The 23,299-nt window shown below is 41.9% G+C and overlaps 1 protein-coding gene across 5 annotated transcripts in view; it reads left to right on the top strand.

Moving 5' to 3' along the window:
- Window positions 1-23,299, top strand: part of MYO5A (myosin VA) — a 193,597-nt gene that overhangs the window by 58,338 nt on the left and 111,960 nt on the right. For all 5 annotated transcript variants that reach the window (XM_054042993.1, XM_054042989.1, XM_054042992.1 and 2 more), the window contains exons 2-4: window positions 1,162-1,272; window positions 2,641-2,812; window positions 20,249-20,393. In XM_054042993.1, coding sequence (XP_053898968.1) covers window positions 1,162-1,272; window positions 2,641-2,812; window positions 20,249-20,393 — 428 coding nt within the window. The remainder of the gene's footprint in view (window positions 1-1,161; window positions 1,273-2,640; window positions 2,813-20,248; window positions 20,394-23,299) is intronic.

Below are 23,299 nucleotides of genomic sequence, written 5' to 3'. Positions count from 1 at the left end.
AAGCCTTTGAAAAAGATAATATGGGTAACCAAACCTCCTGTTAGGAAGGCTCTTTCTATCAAGTACACTACTGAACAAGGTGCATTATAAGTGTGTTTTTTTTTTTGGGTCATCCTCTGAGCCATTTCATGTTGTGCAGTATTGGATCTAAGAAACGGGAATGGTCTGACCTGGTGGGGAAGCATGTATGATCCAAATCTAAGTATAAACCCTGAGAATCACTGATGCAATTAATTGTCAGTTAGAAGAAGATGAACCAGAAGCTTAATTATTTAAAAAAGTTGCAGCTTATTTACACATTTAGTGATACTAATTAAATGCTATAGTTGGAATTGTCCCGTCACTAATGCACACTTGCAGGGAATAGTCATTGTGTGGCTCATATCTGATTTTGATCCCTTCTACAGGAGCAGGAGGAAAACTGTCAAGTTTGGGACACATTGCAGTATTTTTAAAGTCTGAAAGACAGAATATTGATAGATTAAAGTCCATTCATTCTTGTTTAGAGGAATGTAGTCATTAGTCGAATTCTAGATTTTTCCTCTCCACTGTGTGAAAACTGCTTTTTACCAACTTTTGGAGAGCATTCTTTTAATACTTTTGAGATAACCTGTTTTAAATCAGCTGACAAATGAGGTAACAACAAAGGAAAATGGGTAGTGGCTTTTAAAACTGTAGCTTATGTTACTCAGCTAGAATTTATCACAGAGATACAGATGAGTATTTTACAAATAGTACAACTTTGCTATATTCTAGTCTTATTCCTAGTTGCATACAGTACTTGCTGGAATTGTGTAAGTCACAAATTGTTTGAATTAAGTCTGTTAGAAAATAAATTTTTGGTTGTTAAAAACATTTATCTTGTCTGGACTTTCAGAATGGAGCTTATATCTTGCTGAAGCTATTTTTTATTGGAAATGAAGGCTTTGATGTCCTTTTGTGAATAGGAAATAAAATTCACTTTGTATGTATGTCTTTCTCAGTAGATTAGAACAGCCAATATATTAATGATAAACATTTTAATTTATGGTGATAGCCATTACTTGAAGGTTCAGATGTTGTCCAAATATATAGGAATAAGGCTTTTGGTGCTGTGTGTGTTAATTTCACTATAAATCATGCGTAATCACTGATCTTTTGCTTGTTGATTTTGTATTGCAGTATGCCAGGGTTTGGATCCCTGATCCAGAGGAAGTCTGGAAGTCAGCAGAACTTCTCAAAGATTATAAACAAGGAGATAAAGTCATCCAGCTTCGACTCGAAGAGGGAAAGGTAAGGTTACATGTTGTCCTTAGGCCTATAGCCCTTGATAGTGGCTGCAGGCCTTTGTATACTAGTATGAAAGGTCAATTTTTCAAAATGAGGCCATATTAACATATGTGCAGTCATTTGGGCTCATAGTCTTTGAGGCCTTGTACATGACAGGAATTATATAATTGAAATGCACAACATTTATTCTCACTTTATTTTCTTACCCTCCACCTTTCCTATCTTTCCCTCATATTTTTATTGTATCATTATCTTCTGCTAATTCTGTAATTGAAGTCATCATCTTGTTTGACATCCCAGTTAGCTGCTGTGGAGATGCTATCACAAGAAGAGAGGAAACATTCTGTATATAGAAATGATGATTTTTAGAAGCTCGTATCTTTCTATTAAGCATCAGATTCTTTTTGTTAAAGAAATTTAAATGTATTGAAGAGGGATGTTTCATCTAAGATACAGTGGCCAATACACCAGTAGTAAGGTCTGCTCTTAGACACTGAACATCTACTGAAATTTTGTTTTAATTTGTCTTCCCTACTTCCCTGCACAAAACAATATAGATCTTGCTTGCATGAAGATGCCTACAGTAGTTAAATAACATTAACAGAATACACAGGTAGAATTGTATCTAATGATCCTTCAAGACTTTCATATAACAATATAGATGAAAACTACCTTCCCAATCTGGAAAGACTCAGAAATTTCCACATGCTCTTTCTGAAGGTGCTGCTCACATGTATGTCACACTTGCAGAATAGGGTTGCATATGTCAATAAAATCAAACTGCATTGGAAAAAGGTGTCATTGTCAGGAAGGTTAGTGTACTGTTAGAGTTATAGTATGTGTGTCTCTTTGTATATAGAGAGAACTTTGTGTTTGTATATATTTAAAAAAAAAATTGATTTAAATATTCTTCTTAGCATTGCTGTCCCAGCATTCTCACATTGTATAACTGCATGACAACAAGATAGTCTGACTGAAGCAAAGTAAACTATTTTCTTAGTCCAGTCTGCTTGAAAGGGAAAACAATAAACAGCATAAATGATTAAAAACTAAATTGGATTTTTAAACTTAATGTAGTTTTGGTTGAATCTAAATTGGTGTTGGCAACAAGGTAAAGGATTTTATTTAAAAAAATTAACCTTTAAGGTCCTACTCTGTGTAAGAAATCCTAGTTTGATATTTTCAGTTAAGTTACTGGAGGAAGCATTACAAGCAGAAAGCAGCACATAGGAATGCACAAGACAAGTTAAACTTATTCAGGGAATGATTATGAAAGGAAAATGGTTGGTGAGACCGAGTGAACGAATAAGCCAAAGATGGAACATTTCAAAATACTTCTTTTCATGTAATATGTGTATATTTAATTTTCAGGAATTAGAATATTGCCTTGATCCTAAGACCAAGGAACTGCCTCCCTTACGAAACCCTGACATACTTGTTGGTGAAAATGATCTCACAGCACTCAGTTATCTCCATGAACCTGCTGTTCTACACAACCTCAGAGTTCGCTTTATTGATTCAAAACTCATTTATACCTATTGCGGTAAGTGCATAACCATTTTCCTTTAGTCTATTGCAAGGAACCAAAAAAAAAAAAAAAAAAAAAAAAAAGAAAGCAATTGCCATGGGTAGGAAAAAAGAAGGTTGGTTTTGATAGGTCTCTGATTTTAAATAAAGTCTTCTTTTCATTAATTATGAGGCACTTCGGGGGATCCTTTAGTAAGAAAGGCCCTGTGGAGATATAGCACATTACTGCCTACATCAGGTAGGCCCAAATCAACTAGGCCTGCAAGTATGAAAATTCAGAGTACATCTTCTTCATTTTTATGTGCTTCTAGCTTCCCAAAGGGCTCTGTTTAGAATGTTCACTTTGAGGTCATGGGGATTCTTCAATGAACATTGGGCCCATTACACCTGCTTACCTAAGTATGTATTAGCTGGAGGAGAGCTTTGAAAAATGTAAATGTATCTTTGGAAATGTGTAAGACTAAGTTTATAATGCCTTTTGTTTGCTGGACTTATTCTTTCCCAGCTATGGCTAACTTGGTATTGTGCTTGCATTGAGGATTCCAATTACTTTTCCTTCGTACCATTTTCATTCAGTGGAACTGCAGGGATGAAGTTATAGCAACTACAGAGCCTGGATGTGCCAGTGTTTGTGTGTTCATATCTGTGTTCTTTGTTAGTGGCACAGAACATTTAACTCATAGCAGTGTAGATTTGTGATCATACAAAATCTGAAGGCATAATTGGCCATAATTAAGGCTAAGATTTTTTTTCACAGTTAGTTTTAGTAAAAGTCATGAAAAGGTCACGGGTAATAAACAAAAATTCACGAAGCTGTGACTTGCTCATTACTTTACTAAAAATAACCTGGGGCAGGGCTAGGTAGCGGGCAGGAATGGAGTCCCATGGGACAGGGGGGAATGACATGCCAAGCCCCCTGCCACGGCAAAGGGCACAGCCCCGACTCCAGTGGCCGCAGGGGGGTCGCAGCAATGGGGGGACACATAGCCCTTGCTCCAGAGCTGGCCCGACTGCAGCCCCCCCCAAGCTTCAGCCACAGGGATGGGGTTGGTGCATGGCCCTGGGAAGCTGCCAGAGGGGCGCACGACCCCAGCTGCAGCCTCCAGCAAAAGCTGCAGGGCTGGGGCGCACGGCCCCGGCTGCAGCCCTGCCAAGCCCAGGCCGCTGCGGGCTGGGGTGCATGGACCCCGCCAAGCCCGGGACCCCGCCAGGCTGGGGCGCACGGACCCCGCCAGGCTGGGGCGCACGGACCCCGCCAAGCCCGGGATGCCGCCAGGCTGGGGCGCATGGACCCGGCCAAGCCCGGGACACCGAAGGGCTGGAGCACATGGTCCTGGCTGTAGCCCCCGGCCCGGCTGCAGCCCCCGGAGGAAGCCACGAGACTGGGGCTGCAGGGTCCTGATTTCAGCCAGCCCCAGTTGCAGGGCAGGGGCGCACAGTCCCGCCTCCTCCTCCTGAAGCCCTAGAAGTCACGGAGGTCTGGCAAAGTCACGGAATCCGTGATTGCCGTGATCTCCGTGACTAAATCGTAGCCTTAGCCATAATTTGTTCAATCAACCAAAGCTGGAACCGTTTACTAGAATGATGACTTCATCATAATTGCAGTTGAGTGGTAAATTTTAAAGGAACATTGTGAAGTAGTTTAGGCCCAAAGTTTAGATTTTCATGCAGTGGGTTTTTAATTCCAAATCCTGGTATTTATTGGAAATATGTTGCTAACTCTTAATAGAACATTTCAATTAAAACAATTTCAAGTTCATTTTTAGATATTGCCCTGTATTTTGTTTTTTAAACATCATGCATTAGTTTAAACATTAGTGCATGAGAAACAGAAAGTTAAACTAGCTATCCTGTTTAGACTGCTCAAGGTGAGTAAAATGTGAATTGCATAATTGGTGGGAAGTTAATCAGATTATGAACATTCCTGTTAATAGTTGTTGTTAGTAATACAGATCAGGGATTTTTTTCCCAAAATATGTGCCAGATTTTCCTGTCATGTAAATCGGTCTGGCTCCATTGTAGGCAGTGTAGTTAGGTCAATTAATGCTAGTTGTGAATTTGTACCATGGTTTTTACCCATACTGTTTCCCTTTAATTTTTTTATGGACCATTTAAACTTATTTCCTGTTTTAATTCAGACTAGCTCTAGTCCATTTTTCTAAGGACAGCCCCAATTTGTTTTGTGCACAATTCCCAGAGCATAGCGAGCCATCGTGAATTACCATTGTTTGAGCCTGCTGCTTGCAGTTGGATTTTGTCATTTGGGTCGCACTTTGCACTGCTTTAGTATAAATTAGGCTGGGCTGTCATTGAGGGAATCGTGCAAGGGAGTCTTTGACTGACATCAGCAAATCTTACTGTGGTAGCTGATGTTTTGAAGGCATTTGCGACTTCCTTGGTACAATGCAAGTTGAAGACCTTGCTCTGTTCCTCTCTTGGTGCAGAACAGCCACACTTTGAATTTTGATTGTAATTCCTAATGTGAATTTCTCACTGTGTCTGTTTCTGCTGTAGCTCCAGCCATGGTATCAGGAGTGGTAGGATTAATGTAGATCTGCAGCCAGGATTTTAGTGATGCAGAGTACAGGTATTGATACCCTGGTGCCCTGTCTACACTAACTTGCTACTACCGATGGAACCACACCCAAGGATGGCGACAGGGAAATTTTTTGAAAAAAAAAGTTTTGTGTAGATAAACCTAATTACTTGATCTTTCAAACACTTAGCAGCAGGTACTGCTTTCAGTGGGACTATGCCCACTAGTAAGTGTTCTCAGGATCAGGTTTTAAATTCCCTTGACTCTTACTGACTGTTTTGTGTTTGGGTTGTTTGCAACCCTCTATTGTGTTTGGTACCCATTTAGAAGCTTTAAAAAGGAATTTATTTTTATGCCGTTTTTTGTTTTTTACATTTGGCAAACATGCTGCTTTTATGTTTTTCCTAGTGCTGCTTTAATTGACTATACACCAGGCCTCTGCTAATTTTCCCTAATGTCTGGAAGACACGTGGAAAATTGCTAAATTTGGTAAACCATTAAAGGGCATAAAATGTTTTATTAAAAGGCAAGTTTGCTGAAGTTTGAAGAAGCTCTTCAGCCTTCTAAAAAAAGTCTCAACTGATGAGGATTGTGCAATTTGCATGTTAGGTTTATTAGAAGCATGTTGATCCAGGGTCTTTAGAAATCTTTGGGTTTCCAAGTGATCAGAGTGCAAACAAATGAGGTTTGATATGATAATTTTTGACATTACAGGACACCCAGAGCTGTGGTCCAAGCTGCTATCAAGTCACTCTTTCTCCTTTACTCCATCACCATGGAATATTCTACATTATGGGAAATGTGGACGCGCACATAGTGTTTTAGGGCTTGTCTACACTTCCAGAGCTGTAGTGTAATAAAGAGGCTGCTTTTACCAACGGGAGAGCTTCTCCCATTGGTGTAGGTACTCCACCTCCTTGAGAGGCACTAGATACGTTGACAGAAGTCCTCCCATCGACATAGCACTGTTTACACAGGGAGTTATGTCAGTATAATATGCACCCACACTTAGAGTTACCATATTTCAGCAAGCAAAAAAGAGGATGGGAGGAACCCCGCCCTAGCCCCGCCCCCGTCCTGCCCTAGCCCCGCCCCATGTCCCTCCCACTTTCCGCCCCCCTCAGAGCCCCCAATCCTCCCCCTGCTCCTTGTCCCCTGACTGCCCCCTCCTGGGACCCCTGCTCCTAACTGCCCCCCAGAACCCCACTCCCTACCTAAGCCTCCCTGTTCCTTGTCCCCTAACTGCCCCCTCCTAAGACCCCCCCACAACTGCCCTCCAGGACCCTACCCCTTACCTGTACCCTGACTGCCCAAAATCTTATCCACCCCCCCCCCAAAAAAGCCCCCCCCAAACTCCCGACCCCCCGTCTCTTGACTGCCCCATCCAAAACCTCCCTGCCCCTTCTCGGACCCCCTGGCCCCCTTGTTGTTGGCCTTCGCCTAATGTCTCTGTGAACTTGCTCAGGAACGGCCTGAGCCGTTCATCCCGGCATGCTGGGCAGCAGTGGAGGAGGAGTGGGGGAGGAGCTCCAGACTGCCGGAGGTGATCTGCGAATGCAGGGAGGAAGGGAGGGAATGATCTCTGCTGCAGGGGAAGCAGAGGAGGGGCTCTCTCTGGCTGTCGGAGCCCCATGTAAGTGGGGCCGGCTGCCCTGTTAGCTGCGCGTGCTCTGCAGGGGGCAGGGGAGTCCAGACATTTACAAATTCCCTCCGGACGCTATTTTTAGCTCAAAAGCCAAACATGTCCGGGGGAATCCGGACGAATGGTAACCCTAGCTCCACTTCCTGCCGCCTGGTGATTGCAGGGTAGGCCCGACTCTGCACTCACGGGGCGGTGGGAAGTGGAGTGACCTGGCCCCAGCCCACTCCGCTCTGCTCCCCTGGCTCCCTGTGAGTGCAGGGCGGGCCCAACCCCTGCTTCAGTCCCCCGGGATGTAGTTCAGGGGAAGGGGTGGGGTGGGTTGGGGACAGGGCTGGGTCGGAGCAGGGGTAGGAAGAGGTGGAGCAGGGGCAGAGCAGGGGAAGGGGTGGAGTGGGGGTGGGGCTGAGGCGGAGCAAGGATGAGAAGAGGCGGGGCAGGAGCGGAGCAGGGGCGGGGGCTATGGAGAAGGAGTGGAGTGGGTGCGGGGTGAGAGTGGAGGCAGCTTTCCTGGCTGACTCAGCCGACCTGGGTTCGGGCTGGCTGCTGGAGCAGCATGCAGCTGCATAAAGTGCCCCAAATTTCCTGGTGCCCTACGCAGCTGTGTAGTTTGCGTATGGATAAGGACAGTCCTGGGTATATCTACACTGCTGGACTGTGTCAGCTGACTTGGATTCAGGGCAAGGGGCTGTTTAACTGTGGTGTAGGCGTTCGGGGCTTGGGCTGAACCCGGCTTCTATGACCACACCCGAACGTCTACACCACAATTGTATAGCCCATTAGCATGAGTCCAAGTCAGCTGGCATGGGTCAGCAACAGGTTTTTAATTACAGTGTAGATGTACCTCTAGAGGCCTGCCAGGCCTTAGGCGGGTCTGTTTTCACTTCCTCCCATGACCTCTGTGGTCTGTGAGAACCACTTCTCATCAATGACTCTCAACAGCCACTTACTCTCTCCCTTGAGAATGTCACTTTTATCCCCTTAGGAGCCCTTTTATCTCTTGTTCCCAGTTCTGTGTTTACAGAGGTCAGAGGTGGTACATCAAAGCAAATGGGTTTAGTATTGTCCCTGAAATGTGACTAAATAGGTGGCTATCTGAAGCTATTGTCCTCTTTCCTGCTTAGATGCAACCAAACCTTGCTTGAATTCATCCCTTGTATTCATACATTACTGTCTTCTTAAGTCAGAAAAATAGAATATATAATGTTCATAAGTTATTATAGACCAGCACCAAGTCAGTCACAGGGAAGCCAAGTGAAATTGGTGTGCCCTTACAGAACTCTGCTTGCATGTGAAAACCATATGCAGTTACAGTAGAACCTTAGGAATGGAGGTTGATCATAACTCTGAACAAAATATTAGGGTTGTTCTTTCAAACAACATTGACTTAATTCAGCTTTGAAACTTTACAATGCAGAAGAAAAATGCTGCTTTTAACCATCTTAATTTAAATGAAACTGGCACAGGAACAGTTTCCTTACCTTGTCAAATCTTTTTTTTAACTTTCCTTTTTATTTTAAACTAGTTTGTTTAACACAGTACTGCACTGTACAGTATTTGCTTTTGTTTTTGTGTCTGCTGCCTGATTTGTATACTTCCAGTTCCAAATGAAGTGTGTGGTTGGCCGGTCCTGGTGTTCGTAACTCTGAGGTTCTACTGTACTTCCTGTGTTGGGATAGTTATGTTGGCATAGTCCCCTAGTATCGCTGCAGTGTACATCAAGAGAAGGAGTGTTTCTGCTGGTGTAGGAATGCCACCTTCCTGAACTACCTCTTCTGTAGGCATAGCTGTATCCACACTGGTTTTTTTTTTTTTTTTTTTTTGTGAGCATAGCTATGTCATTAGGAGATGTGGTTTTTTTCAGACCCCTGACCGAGCTAACTATCTTGGTATATAAGTTTTTAGTGTCAACCAGGCCCCAACTGTTGAATTTACATTTTGCATGTTGGCCTTTGAAAATTTGACTCTGTAGTCTCCTACTGTATACCCTAGAATGATAAAAAGGTAGGTCAAACGAAGACTAAACAGGATTAAATTTCACTTTGGTGTCATCTTAAATCATTTTAAATTAAAGTAGGCTTGATAATTTTAGGGCAGTAATTGACCTGAGATCTGGAGGTAATTTGTTCAGCTTTGTTCTTCATTATTTGTTCAAATCTGAACAAAGATTTGTGAATGTTAAAAGGGAAAAGTGCATCTCTATTATTCTGAGAACCTTCTGGCAGCTATGTTTAAAATTCAGTGAACCTTGCTGCTTATGTTATATGATGCTTATGAAGTATAAAATACTGTCCATTATGCAGTACAATGAGCCTAGATTTAGATAAATATTAACCATTTGTAGATTGATGACCACCCTCAAGATGAAAGTTTGAAAGTTTGCATGTGTACAGGAAGAATCATAATAGCAACTGAGGGGTGCAAATTTAATATAAAGGAAAATGAAATGTTACCATGACCCTTGCATTAGTAGATTTATGTATTTCTTATGGAAAATCCAGTGCAATTAAGATGGATGTGAGACAAAGTGGTAATTTTTGGTAATATTTTTATGAGGCCTACATCTTCCTCAGTTTCCCCTATATTTTGCATCGCTACCCAGTGGAGGGTAGGGAGTGGGAAGGATTAAGTTTGCTCTCCCAGCAGACTAAGAGATGTAGGTGTGCGTGTCACCTCCCTGTCTGGGTGGAATGAAGAATCGCTAAGGAACTGGTTAAAACCCACCCAGATCAACATGGGGGGCCAGAGAGACAATGCAAGCACCAATGACTCTTGGATTTCCCCACTTCTCAGCAGGGAAGCTGACTAGAAACCCAACGCAAGATCAAAGGACATGAAGGTGTGCGGTGGGGGAGTAAAATGTGGGTTCTGGAACAAGTCTGGGCTCTCTCCCCAGATAATTGACTAAGGAAGTTAGAGAGAAAGCCAGAGAGCCTGGAGATGGAGTTCACTACAGTTTGGCTGGTAAATTGTTCTGGAATGACCAGCGTGGACTGTACTTTAACTTTAATGTTTCTTTGCTAACCTAAGGATGTTCTATGCTGTGTTCCCCTTGACTAATAAACCCTACTGTTTTGAAAATGCTGCTGGAATGTCCCTGTAAATACTTGTTGAAGTGCATTAATCCCTGAAGTCTCTACCAGGAGTCTGTCTCAGTTGGACTTGTGGGACAGCACTCACGGTGTGAAGCAGAAGCGCTGAAGTCCAGAGGTTCAGTCTCAAGAGGTGGTGAAGCCCTGTGGCCTACCTTAAAGGAAGAGTACCACCCCTTGGAATCTGGCACATTGAAGGGGTTCCCCCAAGAGACTGATCCAAGCTGAGGAAGTAGCACTGATGCTGTGGGTATATGACAGGATGAAACCAAAAAAATTCCATAGAAATTATTATTAAAACCAGTAAAATTTATTAGTGAATTATGTCCATGCTATGGTATTTTATAGGTTGGCTTAAAAATTCTGTAGAAAGTGTATATAATTCTTTATTCAGCTCTCTAGGGCTTTTCCATGAGGGATGATATTTGTCTTCTGAAACTATTCTGAAATAAAGTAATTTAGTATATTAAACTCTGGACATGTGGCTGTTGTTTTAGCTCAATGAGATTATTTTTGCCAGCATAGCCCAAAGCAAGATGGGATTGTTTTGAAGTTGCATAAAATCTGTAACGTCTCGTTGATTTGCTCCGCGAGTTTGAGTGGTTTTAAGATTTTTGTTTCTACATGTTCATCAATGTTGAAGGCAAACTCCTCTCTAAGATATCTAACAGATGTCGGAAACTAGGGAAGGAAGACATCTAGTATATTCCAAGTTGCAAAAAAAAACTATTTCTGTTTGTTGCTAGATATGTAATCTTATTTCTCAAAGTAAGAATCATTAGTCATTTCAAATCATAACCATAAACTTAGACAATGTATATGAAGTTCTGTGCATTATTATGTATTTCTTAGCAGTTGTATAAATTGATTGGAATGACAGCCACATGATTTATTAATCTCTGAAATGAGCAAAAAATCCAATTGCTCATTTAGCTGCGGGAATCCAGTGACAAAGCATTGTTAGTGAAGAGAGTGACTGTTTCCCAAAATGTTTCTACAGCTTGGCAGCGTAGGCTTGCGTCAGTTGTTAGGCTTAGGCTGTATGTACACTGCCACTTCCAGCGCTAAAACTTTTGTCATTCAGGGGTGTGAAAAAATACCCCCCTTTAGCGATAAAGATACCACTGCTCGTTAGGGGTGGGGGGTTTTTATCGCCGTGAGAGCTCTCCCCCGGCGATAAAGCGTGTCTATACTAGGGTGACCAGATGTCCGGATTTTATAGGGACAGTCCTGATATTTAGGGCTTTTTCCTATATAGGTTCCTATTACCCCCCCAACCCCATCCCGATTTTTCACCCTTGCTATCTGGTCACTCTAGTCTATATTGCCCTTGTCACAGCACTGCCGTGACCGCGCTGTAACGTGGGTAGTGTAGACCTACTCTAAAAAGAGTCTTTATAGACCTCTACCCCGATATAACGCTGTCCTTGGGAGCCAAAAAATCTACAGGTGAAACCGTGTTATATCGAACTTGCTTTGATCCGCCGGAGTGCGCAGCCCTGCCCCCCCAGAGCGCTGCTTTACCGCGTTATATCCAAATTCATGTTATATCGAGTCACGTTATATTGGGGTAGAGGTGTACTTGAGGCAGTGTAAGGATGCTTGTGTTGATTATTGCTTAATAAATGCAAGGGGTATGAATAGTCTCTAGAGCTACTTGTATAGGAATTTAAAAAATGGATCAATGATTATAAGTAGTTGGGTCCTCCATTGCAGCCATTTTACATATGGAATTTTTCTCTAGGAAACTGTTAATAGCAGCCGAGTGTGTAAACGTGTCCAGGAAAACGTAGGTATAATGGCAAGAGTAAGAAAGAAAGGACAGAAATTCTCAAGGAATACTAAAGATCCCACATCTCTGGAAGAAGTGAGAGGGAAGGAGACTCAACAAAGACCATTTATTTTAGCTATTTTTTGTATGATAAATTTCTTAGGGAACAAAATGTTTTATTTAAATCTGATATGAAAAACATTACCCTCATCCAGCTGTTTTGAGAAATCCTTTGCAGGGTAAAGGTTTTTATTAGGGCTCTCAATTCATCACAGTTAACTCAAAAAAATTAATCGCGATTGTTCGCAGTTTTAATTGCATTGTTAAACAATAGAATACCAATTGAAATTTATTAAATATTTTGATGTTTTTCTACATTTTCATATATATTCTGTGTTGTAATTGAAATCAAAGTATATATTATTTTTATTATAAATATTTGCACTGTAAAAATGATAAAAAATAATATTTTTCAATTCACCTCATACAAGTAATGTAGTGTAATCTCTTTGTGGTGAAAGTGCAATTTACAAATGTAGATTTTTGTTGTTGTTACATAACTGCATTCAAAAACAAAACAACGTAAAATTTCAGAGCCTACCAGTCCACTCAGTCCTACTTCTTGTTCAGCCATTCGCTAAGACAAACAAGTGTGTTTACATTTACAGGAGATAATGCTGCCCTCTTCTTATTTACAATGCACCAGAAAGTGAAAATAGGCATTTGCATGGCACTTTTGTAGGTATTTACATGCCAGATATGCTAAACGTTTGTATGCCCCTTCATGCTTCAGCCACCATTCCAGAGGACATGCTTCCATGCTAATGACGCTCATTAAAAAAATAGTGTGTTAATTAAATTTGTGACTGAACTCCTGGGGGGAGAATTGTATGTCTCTTGTTCTGTTTTACCCGCGTTCTGCCATATATTTCATGTTATAGCAGTCTCGGATGATGACCTAGCACATGTTGTTCATTTTAAGAACACTTTCACTGCAGATTTCACAAAACGCAAAGAAGGTACCAATGTGAGATTTCTAAACATAACTACAGCACTTGACCCAAGGTTTAAGAATCTGAAGTGCCTTCCAAAATGTGAGAGGGATGAGGTGTGGAGCATGCATTCAGAATTCTTAAGAGAGCAACGCTCCAATGCGAAAACTACAGAACCCAAACCACCAAAAAAGAAAATCAACCTTCTGCTGGTGGCATCTGACTCAGATAATGAAAATGAACATGCGTTGATCTGCACTGCTTTGGATTGTTATGAAGCAGAACCCCTCATTAGCATGAATGAATGTCCCCTGGAATGGTATTTGAATCATGAAGGGACATATGAATCTTTAGCGCATCTGGCACGTGAATATCTTATGACACCAGCTACAACAGTGCCATGAGAATGCCTGTTCACACTTTCAGGTGACATTGTAAACAAGAAGCGGGCAGTATTATCTCCTGCAAATATAAACAAACTTGTTTGTCTGAGTGATTGGCTGAACAAGAAGTAGGACTGAATGGACTTGCAGGCTCTAAAATTTTACAGTGTTTTATTTCTGAATCCATTTTTTTTTCTACATAATTCTACATTTGTAAATTCAACTTTCATGATAACGAGATTGCACTACACTACTTGTAGTAGGTGAATTGAAAAATACAATTTTTGTTTTTTTACAGTGCAAATATTTGTAATCAAAAATAAACATAAAGTGAGCACTGTACACTTTGTATTGTGTTGTAATTGAAATCAATATATTTGAAAATGTAGAAAACATCCAAAAATACTTAAATGGTATTCTATTATTCATAGAATCATAGAATATCAGGGTTGGAAGAGACCTTAGGAGGTCATCTAGTCCAACCCCCTGCTCAAAGCAGGACCAATTCCCAACTAAATCATCCCAGCCAGGGCTTTGTCAAGCCTGACCATAAAAACCTGTAAGGAAGGAGATTCCACCACCTCCCTAGGTAACCCATTCCAGTGCTTCACCACCCTCCTAGTGAAAAAGTTTTTCCTAATATCCAACCTAAACCTCCCCCACTGCAACTTGAGACCATTACTCCTTGTTCTGTCATCAGGTATCATTGAGAACAGTCTAGATCCATCCTCTTTGGAACCCCCTTCAGGTAGTTGAAGGCTGCTATCAAATCCCCCCTCATTCTTCTCTTCTGCAGACTAAACAATCCCAGTTCCCTCAGCCTCTCCTCATAAGTCATGTGCTTCAGCCCCCTAATCATTTTTGTTGCCCTTTACTGGACTCTCTCCAATTTTTCCACATCCTTCTTGTAGTGTGGGGCCCAAAACTGGACACAGTACTCCAGATGAGGCCTCACCAATACCGAATAGAGGGGAATGATCACGTCCCTCGATCTGCTGGCAATGCCCCTACTTATACAGCCCAAAATGCCGTTCGCCTTCTTGGCAACAAGGGCACACTGTTGACTCATATCCAGCTTCTCGTCCACTGTAACCCCTAGGTCCTTTTCTGCAGAACTGCTTCCTAGCCATTTGGTCCCTAGTCTGTAACTGTGCATGGGATTCTTCCGTCCTAAGTGCAGGACTCTGCACTTGTCCTTGTTGAACCTCATCAGGTTTCTTTTGGCCCAATCCTCTAATTTGTCTAGGTCCTTCTGTATCCTATCCCTACCCTCCAGCGTATCTACCACTCCTCCCAGTTTAGTGTCATCTGCAAACTTGCTGAGAGTGCAGTCCACGCCGTCGTCCAGATCATTAATGAAGATATTGAACAAAACCAGCCCCAGGACCGACCCTTGGGGCACTCCGCTTGAAACCGGCTGCCAACTAGACATGGAGCCGTTGATCACTACCCGTTGAGCCTGACAATCTAGCCAGCTTTCTATCCACCTTATAGTCCATCCATCCAGCCCATACTTCTTTAACTTGCTGGCAAGAATACTGTGGGAGACAGTATCAAAAGCTTTGCTAAAGTCAAGGAATAACACATCCACTGCTTTCCCCCCATCCACAGACCCAGTTATCTCCTCATAGAAGGCAATTAGGTTAGTCAGGCATGACTTGCCCTTAGTGAATCCATGCTGACTGTTCCTGATCACTTTCTTCTCCTCTAAGCGCTTCAGAATTGATTCCTTGAGGACTTGCTCCATGATTTTTCCAGGGACTGAGGTGAGGCTGACTGGCCTGTAGTTCCCCGGATCCTCCTCCTTCCCTTTTTTAAAGATGGGCACTACATTAGCCTTTTTCCAGTCATCCGGGACCTCCCCCGATCGCCATGAGTTTTCAAATATAATGGCCAATGGCTCTATAATCACATCCGCCAACTCCTTTAGCACCCTCGGATGCAGCGCATCCGGCCCCATGGACTTGTGCTCGTCCAGTTTTTCTAAATAGTCTCGAACCACTTCTTTCTCCACAGAGGGCTGGTCACCTCCCCATGCTGTGCTGCCCAATGCAGCAGTCTGGGAGCTGACCTTGTTTGGGAAGACAGAGGCAAAAAAACCATTGAGTACATTAGCTTTTTCCACATCCTCTGTCACTAGGTTGCCTCTCTCATTCAGTAAGGGGCCCACACTTTCCTTGACTTTCTTCTTGTTGCTAACATACCTGAAGAAACCCTTCTTGTTACTCTTAACATCTCTTGCTAGCTGCAACTCCAAGTGTGAGTTGGCCTTCCTGATTTCACTCCTGCATGCCTGAGCAATATTTTTATACTCCTCCCTGGTCATTTGTCCAATCTTGCACTTCTTGTAAGCTTCTTTTTTGCGTTTAAGATTAGCAAGGATTTCACTGTTAAGCCAAGCTGGTCGCCTGCCATATTTACTATTCTTCTGCCATTTTGTTGCCAAGTCACTCTGTTTTGTGAGATCTCTTGTAACTTTTCACAGTCTGCTTTGGACTTAACTATCTTGAGTAATTTTGTCTCGTCTACAAAATTTGCTACCTCTCTGTTTATCCCTTTTTCCAAGTCATTTATGAATATATTGAACAGCACTGGTCGCAGTACAGTTCTTTGGGGGACCCCACTATTTACCTCTCTCCACTGTGAAAACTGACCATTTATTCCTACCCTTTCCCCACCCATCTTTTAACCCATTACTGATCCACGGGAGGACCTTCCCTCTTGTCCCATGACTGTGTGCTTTGCTTAAGAGCCTTCGGTGAGGGACCTTGTAAAGGCCTTCAGAAAGTCCAAGTATACTATGTCCCCTGGATCACCTTCGTCCACATGCTTGTTGACAACCTTAAAGAATTCTAATAGATTGGTGAGGCATGATTTCCATTTACAAAAGCTGTGTTGACTCTTATGCAATGCATCATGTTAATCTATGTGTCTGATAATACTATTCTTTACTATAGTTTCAACCAATTTGCCTGGTACTGAAATTAGGTTTACTGGCCTGTAATTGCCAGGATCAACTCTGGAGACTGTTTTTAAAAAAATGGAGTTACATTAGTAAACCTCCAGTTGTCTGGTACAGAGGTGGATTTAAGAAATAGGTTAGATACCCCAGTTGTTAGTTCTGCAATTTCATATTTGAGTTCCTTCAGAACTCTTGGGTGAATGCTATCTGGTCCTGGTGATGTATTAGTTTAATTTATCAGTTTGTTCCATAACCTCCTTTATTGACACCTCAATCAAGGGTGGTTCCTCAGATTTGTTATCTAAAAAGAATGGCTCAGGTGTGGGAATCTTCCTCGCATCCTCTGCAAAGAAGTCTGATGCAAAGAATTCATTTAGCTTATCCACAACAGCCTTGTCTTCCTTGGGTGCATGTTTACCACTTCCATCATCCAGTGGCACCACTGATTGTTTGTCAGGCTTCCTGCTTCCGATGTACTTAAAAAAAATTTATTAGTTTTTCAGTCTTTTGCTAGTTGCTCTTCAGATTCTTTTTTGATCGGCCTAATTATATTTTTACTCTTCACTTGCCAGAGTTTATGTTCCTTTCTATTTTCCTCAGTAGGATTTGACTTCCAATTTTTAAAGGGTGCCTTTTTGTTGCTAACCAACTCTTTTAGTCTGTTTAGCCATAGTGGCATTTTTTTGGTTCTCTTGCTGTTTTTTTTTTTTTTTTTTTTTTTAATTTGGTTTACACATTTCATTTGAGCTTCTATTATGGTGTTTTTAAAAAGTTTCCATGCAGGCATTTCACTCTTTGGCTGTTCCTTTTAATTTCCAGTTAACTAACTTCCTCATTTTTGTGTAAGTTCGCCTTTTTTTTTGAAGATAAAAGCTACTGTGGTGGGTTTCTTTGGTATTTTGCCCCTTACAAGGATGTTACATTTAATAACATTATGATCACTATTACTGAGCAGTTCAGCTATACAGTAACTCCTCACTTAAAGTCGTCCCAGTTAACATTGTTTTGTTGTTACGTTGCTGATCAATTAGAGAACATGCTTGTTTAAAGTTGCGCAATGCTTATAACGTTTGGCAGCCGCCTGCTTTGTCCATGCTTGCAGGAAGAGCAGCCCAGTGGAGCTAGCTGGTGGGGGGCTTGGAACCAGGGTGGACCGGCAGCCCCTCTATCAGCTCTCCGCTCCCCTAAGTCCCCTGTGAGGCAACTGCCCAGCAGGCTATCAATTGCCGGCAGGTCAGGTGTCCCTCCCCCCACTGCCATGTGCTGCTCCTGCCCTCTGCCTTGGAGCTCAGGGCGGAGGGAGCTTGCTAGCAGCAACTGCTGTCTCAACTTGCTGATGTACTTAAAAAGGCAATGTAATTAGAGTGTGATCAGCATACTTAAAGGGGCAATGCACATCTCTCTTTCTCTTTCACACACTCACTCACTCACTCTCTGTGTGTCTCTGTCTGCCATGCTGTCTCCCCTCCCTCCATTTGTCCTGCCTTGTAGAGTGTGAGGCTATATTAACAACAATGTGTTAACCCTTGAGGGCTCAGCCGAGTGCTAGTTCATCATTTAGCAGTAAGGCATTCCCTGGGAAATATTTCACCCTCTGACTCCTCCACCTCAACCAAGCTTCACAATCATCATTGCTGTGTACAGTATTACATTGTTTGTTTAAAACTTGTACTCTGTGTGTGTGTGTGTGTGTGTGTGTGTGTGTGTGTGTACACACACACACGCGCGCGCACTCGGCTGAGCCCTGAAAAATGTGACTTTACGTGAAACGATGTTAAGCGAATCCAATTTCCCCATAAGAATTAATGTAAATGGGGGGTGGTTAGGTTTCCAGGGAAATTTTTTTCACCAGACAAAAGACATACATACATAGATGTATACACACATTGTTTATTAGAAATATTTATACTAAAAATTCTAATACTAGTTCTTTTATTAGTATTAGATGTATACACACATCTATGTATGTATGTCTTTTGTCTGGTGAAAAAAATTTCCCTGGAAACCTAACCACCCCCCATTTACATTAATTCTTATGGGGAAATTGGATTCGCTTAACATCGTTTCACGTAAAGTCACATTTTTCAGGAACATAACTACAACGTTAAGTGAGGAGTTACTGTATTAATCTCTTGCATCAGATCATGGTCCCAGCCTCTTCATTGTGCAACCAGCTTAACTGTAGTCTTATTTATTTTTAATTTTGTATGGGTGAATCTGGCTTTGTTGAGAAGTCTAGCATGCGCCGGGAAGGCATTGTTCATCCTTCTGCACAAAGATCTGCCAGTGCACCTTTGTCCTGATTTGTAGCCCCTTGACTCTTCCATTCCTGTGCTCCTACCCAGCTCTGCCAGTGTACCTTAATACTGGTCTGTAACACCTCTGCCATTCCATTTCTGGGCTTCAGTCAAACTCAGACTACAAATTGTTTGGTATATCTGTGATGGGGACTAGAATATGATCTAATTATTTCCTTCTAACTTTAACTTTTTATTAGCTGCTCATATTTTCAGTAGCAGGATTTGTAAAATTGGCACCTAAAAAAATTCCCTTAACTTGCGGATGGGTAGGAGTGTGTGTGTTCGTTCTTGACTCTTCATTAAAGTATAAGAGCTTGGCATCTTTTCTAAAAAAAAATAATAGAGACTTTAAGTTCAAGTCCCTGAGTCATCCTAGTGAAGTCATGGCTGATGGAAAAACACTGAGGTCTTTGTATCACAGGTTACATAGTTATGTCTTGACATAGAACATGTAATATATCTAAAGCTGCAGACGAGAATCCTTCCAATCCTTTTCCAAAAGGTATTTGCTCATTAGAAAGCTTGTTTGTGTTTTTATTTTGCTGTTTGCTTGATCTGTAAATATATGACATGATTTAGTCATCTGGAAAACTGGGATGATATTTGGAGCAGCAGGTCCAGATTTTAGATGCCTTTGCTTTGCTATTCCATGAAAAATGTTCCACCTACTTTGTCTCAGTCATAACATTTAGGCCTGAACACTGTCTAGTTTCTTTCCCTGAATTACAGACTTTTAGTGCTTTATAGAAAAAGTGAAGGTTGATTGCTGGGTATATTTAGATATGACACTGCTATAGAAATATCTGGTATTGGGGAATGAGGGAAACATGTTCATTCAAGTTGTGTTGCATAGAATGATGCCTGGTATGCTTATTAGATGGCCACAACTAGGATTACAACTTCTTTCTGTCCACATGGCAACTACTTCACTCCGTGGCAGTGTCATGAGAGACTTGAAACGGGAGATGTAGTAAGTTAAAAATATTGGCCTGACTTTCAACTTGGTCTGAAATAATTGTGGGAGTGTGTTATAGTACTTTTAAATGTCTAACTATTTGATTTCCAAGTTCAATCAGGAGCCTAGGTGTGCCAGCTCTATGCAGTACACCTACATTTATTTCTGAGCACTTGTTGGAGGCCAGTATTCAAAATCAGGCCATTGTTTATTAGAAATATTTATACTAAAAATTCTAATACTAGTTCTTTTATACTACAAATTTCTAATATTAACATGTGGTGCCATAATATCAGGCACAAATGGTTGACATGTCTGACATCATTAAGCCCTTATGTGAGAAGTGGGCACTATTTTGTTTCAGAGCCTTTCTGTTAGATCCCAACAAATAACTAAGCAAATCAGAGGCCATGATTTATAATAAAAGATGGGAAGTACAGTCCTCACTGATCTTGTTACTGGGTAGAGCTGGCTGTTCATCATCAGTCAATGTCCGGCTGACTTACTCTAAACCCAAGCAACGTTTCATTCTTCAAACCCAAAACTTTAAAAATGGGGAAAGAGTAAAAGTCCTCCCTGGTGATTTTCTTACAAGCAAGAAAATGAACTGTGTTCAAACTTTCAGGATTCAAATTTAGTACCTAATCCAAAACCCATCAAAATAATGTCTTTCCATTTACTTCAGTGGGCTTCAGATCAGGACTTTGTTCTCCTCCAAGCTAAACATTTAAGAAAGATTAGAACAACATACACCTGGCTTTTGACACTTTTACCTTTTCAACTCAGCCATTATTAATAGATTTTGTTCCATTTCCTTTGTAGGTATCGTCTTAGTAGCCATAAATCCTTATGAGCAGCTGCCTATCTATGGCGAAGATATCATCAATGCATACAGTGGTCAGAATATGGGGGATATGGATCCACACATCTTTGCTGTGGCTGAAGAAGCATATAAACAGATGGCCAGGTTTGTGGAAAAAACAGCCTTTGAATTTTGTTTCCCATAGGAATGAGGTCTTAAGTTCCCAGTCAGTGGACTTGACTCCGCTTTTATTTGTACTTAGTTAGGGTTACCATATTTAGTGCCTCCGAAAGGAGGACACTCCATGGATCCCCGGCCCCGCCCCCAACTCCGCCCCCTCCCCAAAGTCTCCGCCCCCTCCCCTGCTTCCCGCGAACATTTGAGTCGCGGGAAGCCTGAAGCAGGTAAGGGTGGGTGTGGGGGGAGGAGGCACGGCCCACCCCAGGCCCCCGTCCCCGCAGGTCTCCAGCCTGGCCCCTGTCCCGTCCCCCGAGCCCCCGTCCCGGCACCGCTGGCCGAGCCCCCAAGCCCCTGGCCCGGCCCGGCACCGCTGGCCGAGCCCCCGAGCCCCTGGCCCGGCCCGGCACCGCCAGCCGAGCCCCCGAGCCCCCGGCCCGGCCCCTGAGCCCCCGGCCCGCCACCGCCGGCCCGGCCCCCCGGCCCGCCACCGCCAGCCGAGCCCCCGGCCCGGCACCGCATGTCCGATTTTCCCGGACATGTCCGGCTTTTTGGGATTTCCCCCCGGACGGGGATTTGGAGCGCAAAAAGCCGGACATGTCCGGGAAAATCTGGACGTATGGTAACCCTAACTTAGTAGGTGTCAAGTCTCTTTGCTCCACAGTTTTATTAAATTTCAAAACCTAATAAACCCATGAAATTAGCAAAACAATATAAAAAATTTGTCTCTTACAGACAGTACTCATTTGATAGGTAATGGGAAGAATCCATTGGAACTGTTCAGAATCTAGGTCTAAAATTTGATCGGATCTGTAAGGGACAGTGTTGTTTCAGACTGATAAGTAATAGAGGGCTATTTTTGGACCACTATCTATTTTTAAGGAACAAATAATTGTGCTTTAAGAATGCAAATATTTTACAGTATTTACATATAACCCAACAGAAAAAATGATTAATCTATGGGTAATCTTAACAATACCCAGGCTTTGGAGAACTGTCTCTTACTCATATCAGTGAAGCCAGAGCTGTACAATTTAGGTTTGGAAAATAACTCATCATCCAGTATTTTAAAGGGCAAAAGAAAATTGCAGAGTGTATGAAGAGTACAGATGCATGAAATTAAAATACTGTAATGATGCCACTACTGCAAGAGAGTGAATTCTTACTTTAAATGTTCTTTGAAAACGGATTGTTTAACCCAGGAAAGTAGGCTGTGAAATCCAGCTGGTCTCTCTCAAGGTCATGCCAACCAGAGAATTTGACACATTTCAGTTCTTGAATGCAGGCCCTGGTGTTTGTTCATGTACAGTTAACAAAATGGATCCTCATGTCCTATTGTTATGGATAGAAGTTTTTGACATTCTTGTCCTTCAAGACATATAGCCACTAAACAAGATGGCTGAGTTTTCCATTGTGGTGTGCCAATTATGCAGTACCCTCTGAGAATGAAGCACAGTGCAGATGGGGTGAAAGTGATGAGATGGACACCTTAGTGTAACTGCATGTTCAGTTAAGAATGTGTAAGGGAAAAGGAGAGAATAATATGCTTAAAGGGCAGAAGCTTGGTGAGTCCTCTATGTGAAAACCACCGAGTTGCATGTTAACCACATAACAGACCCATTTTAAAAGAATAGTAGAGCATGATGCAATAAGTGTTGATGTAGCACGTTCATAGACTGCTTCTGTCTTGAAATATCTGGCATATAGACCGCTACGTAAACCTTGTACGTACATGTATACCTTTTTCACAGCCGTCTGTGAGCTACATAAGGTACCCAACATCTAGATTGCTATGTATATTAAAAGAACTTGGCTTCGACTAAAGAGGTGTGTATAGAATTTGGTGTGGATGAAATAGAAATCATATTTTCACTTATAGCTGCTTCCATCTGGAGGACTCATTTGCTTTACAGACATTAATGAATTAACCCTTGTAAATGTCTGTGAGGTAATAATTTATATCTGTTACTCAGAAGGGAACTGAGACAAACAGGCAATAAGTGACTTGCCCAAGGTCACCCAGTCAGTCCGTGGCAGTGTGAGGATCTCCTGACCTCCAGTTTTGTGCCTTAATCCAACACCATCCTTCCTCCAGCAATATTTCAGTAGTTCAATTCTTGAATAATAACGAATGTCATGGGTAGAAATTTCTTTTAGAATGAGTTATGAGATGTTACAGGTGTGGAAATGATATTTTAAAATACTTAGCACTAATAAACTGAAATCATTTGTTTGTGTGCCTAGAGAATGTTATAACAAATGTATTCCTTTGTGAATTTATTTATAAAAGTTACTGTCATTTAAAGTGTAATTTAAACATATGTTGGAATTATAAGTGAGTATTTCAGCACCTCATTCATTAAATAACTATACAGAATTTCTCTGCACTGAAGTAATGAGCTACTTGTTTACATTTTATGCCTATATTCTTAAGTGCATTTTTCCTTTCTCCATTTTGTATTACTTATCTTTTCTTCCTTTTGCCCTTGACTCTTTATTTAATGTGCCTAATGTATTCTATATTTTCTCTTTATGTCCAAGTTCTTAGTCCCTTGCTATTATTAATTTTTCTTATGATGATGCATATTTTCCTCCTCTTTGTGGCTTCTCTCTGGGTCATTACTGCTTTAATCTCACTTTAATTTGCATTCTTTAACTAATGAGGCTAAAATCCATAATACATATTAAGATTGCAATTCGTCTGTTGGATTTTTTAAAAAACCAGGTTAAGTCATCATAGACTTTAAGGCCAGAAGGGACCATCATGATCATCTAGTCCAGGGATCGGCAACCTTTGGCACACGGCCCGTCAGGGAAAGCCCCTAGCGGGCCGGGCCGGTTTGTTTACCTGCAGCGTCCGCAGGTTCGGCCGATCGCAGCTCCCACTGGCTGTG

Source organism: Malaclemys terrapin, chromosome 10, assembly GCF_027887155.1.
Source record: "Malaclemys terrapin pileata isolate rMalTer1 chromosome 10, rMalTer1.hap1, whole genome shotgun sequence".
NCBI lineage: Eukaryota > Metazoa > Chordata > Testudines > Emydidae > Malaclemys > Malaclemys terrapin.
Note: the sequence above shows the minus strand (reverse complement) of the source record. Positions and strands in the feature narration are given on the sequence as shown.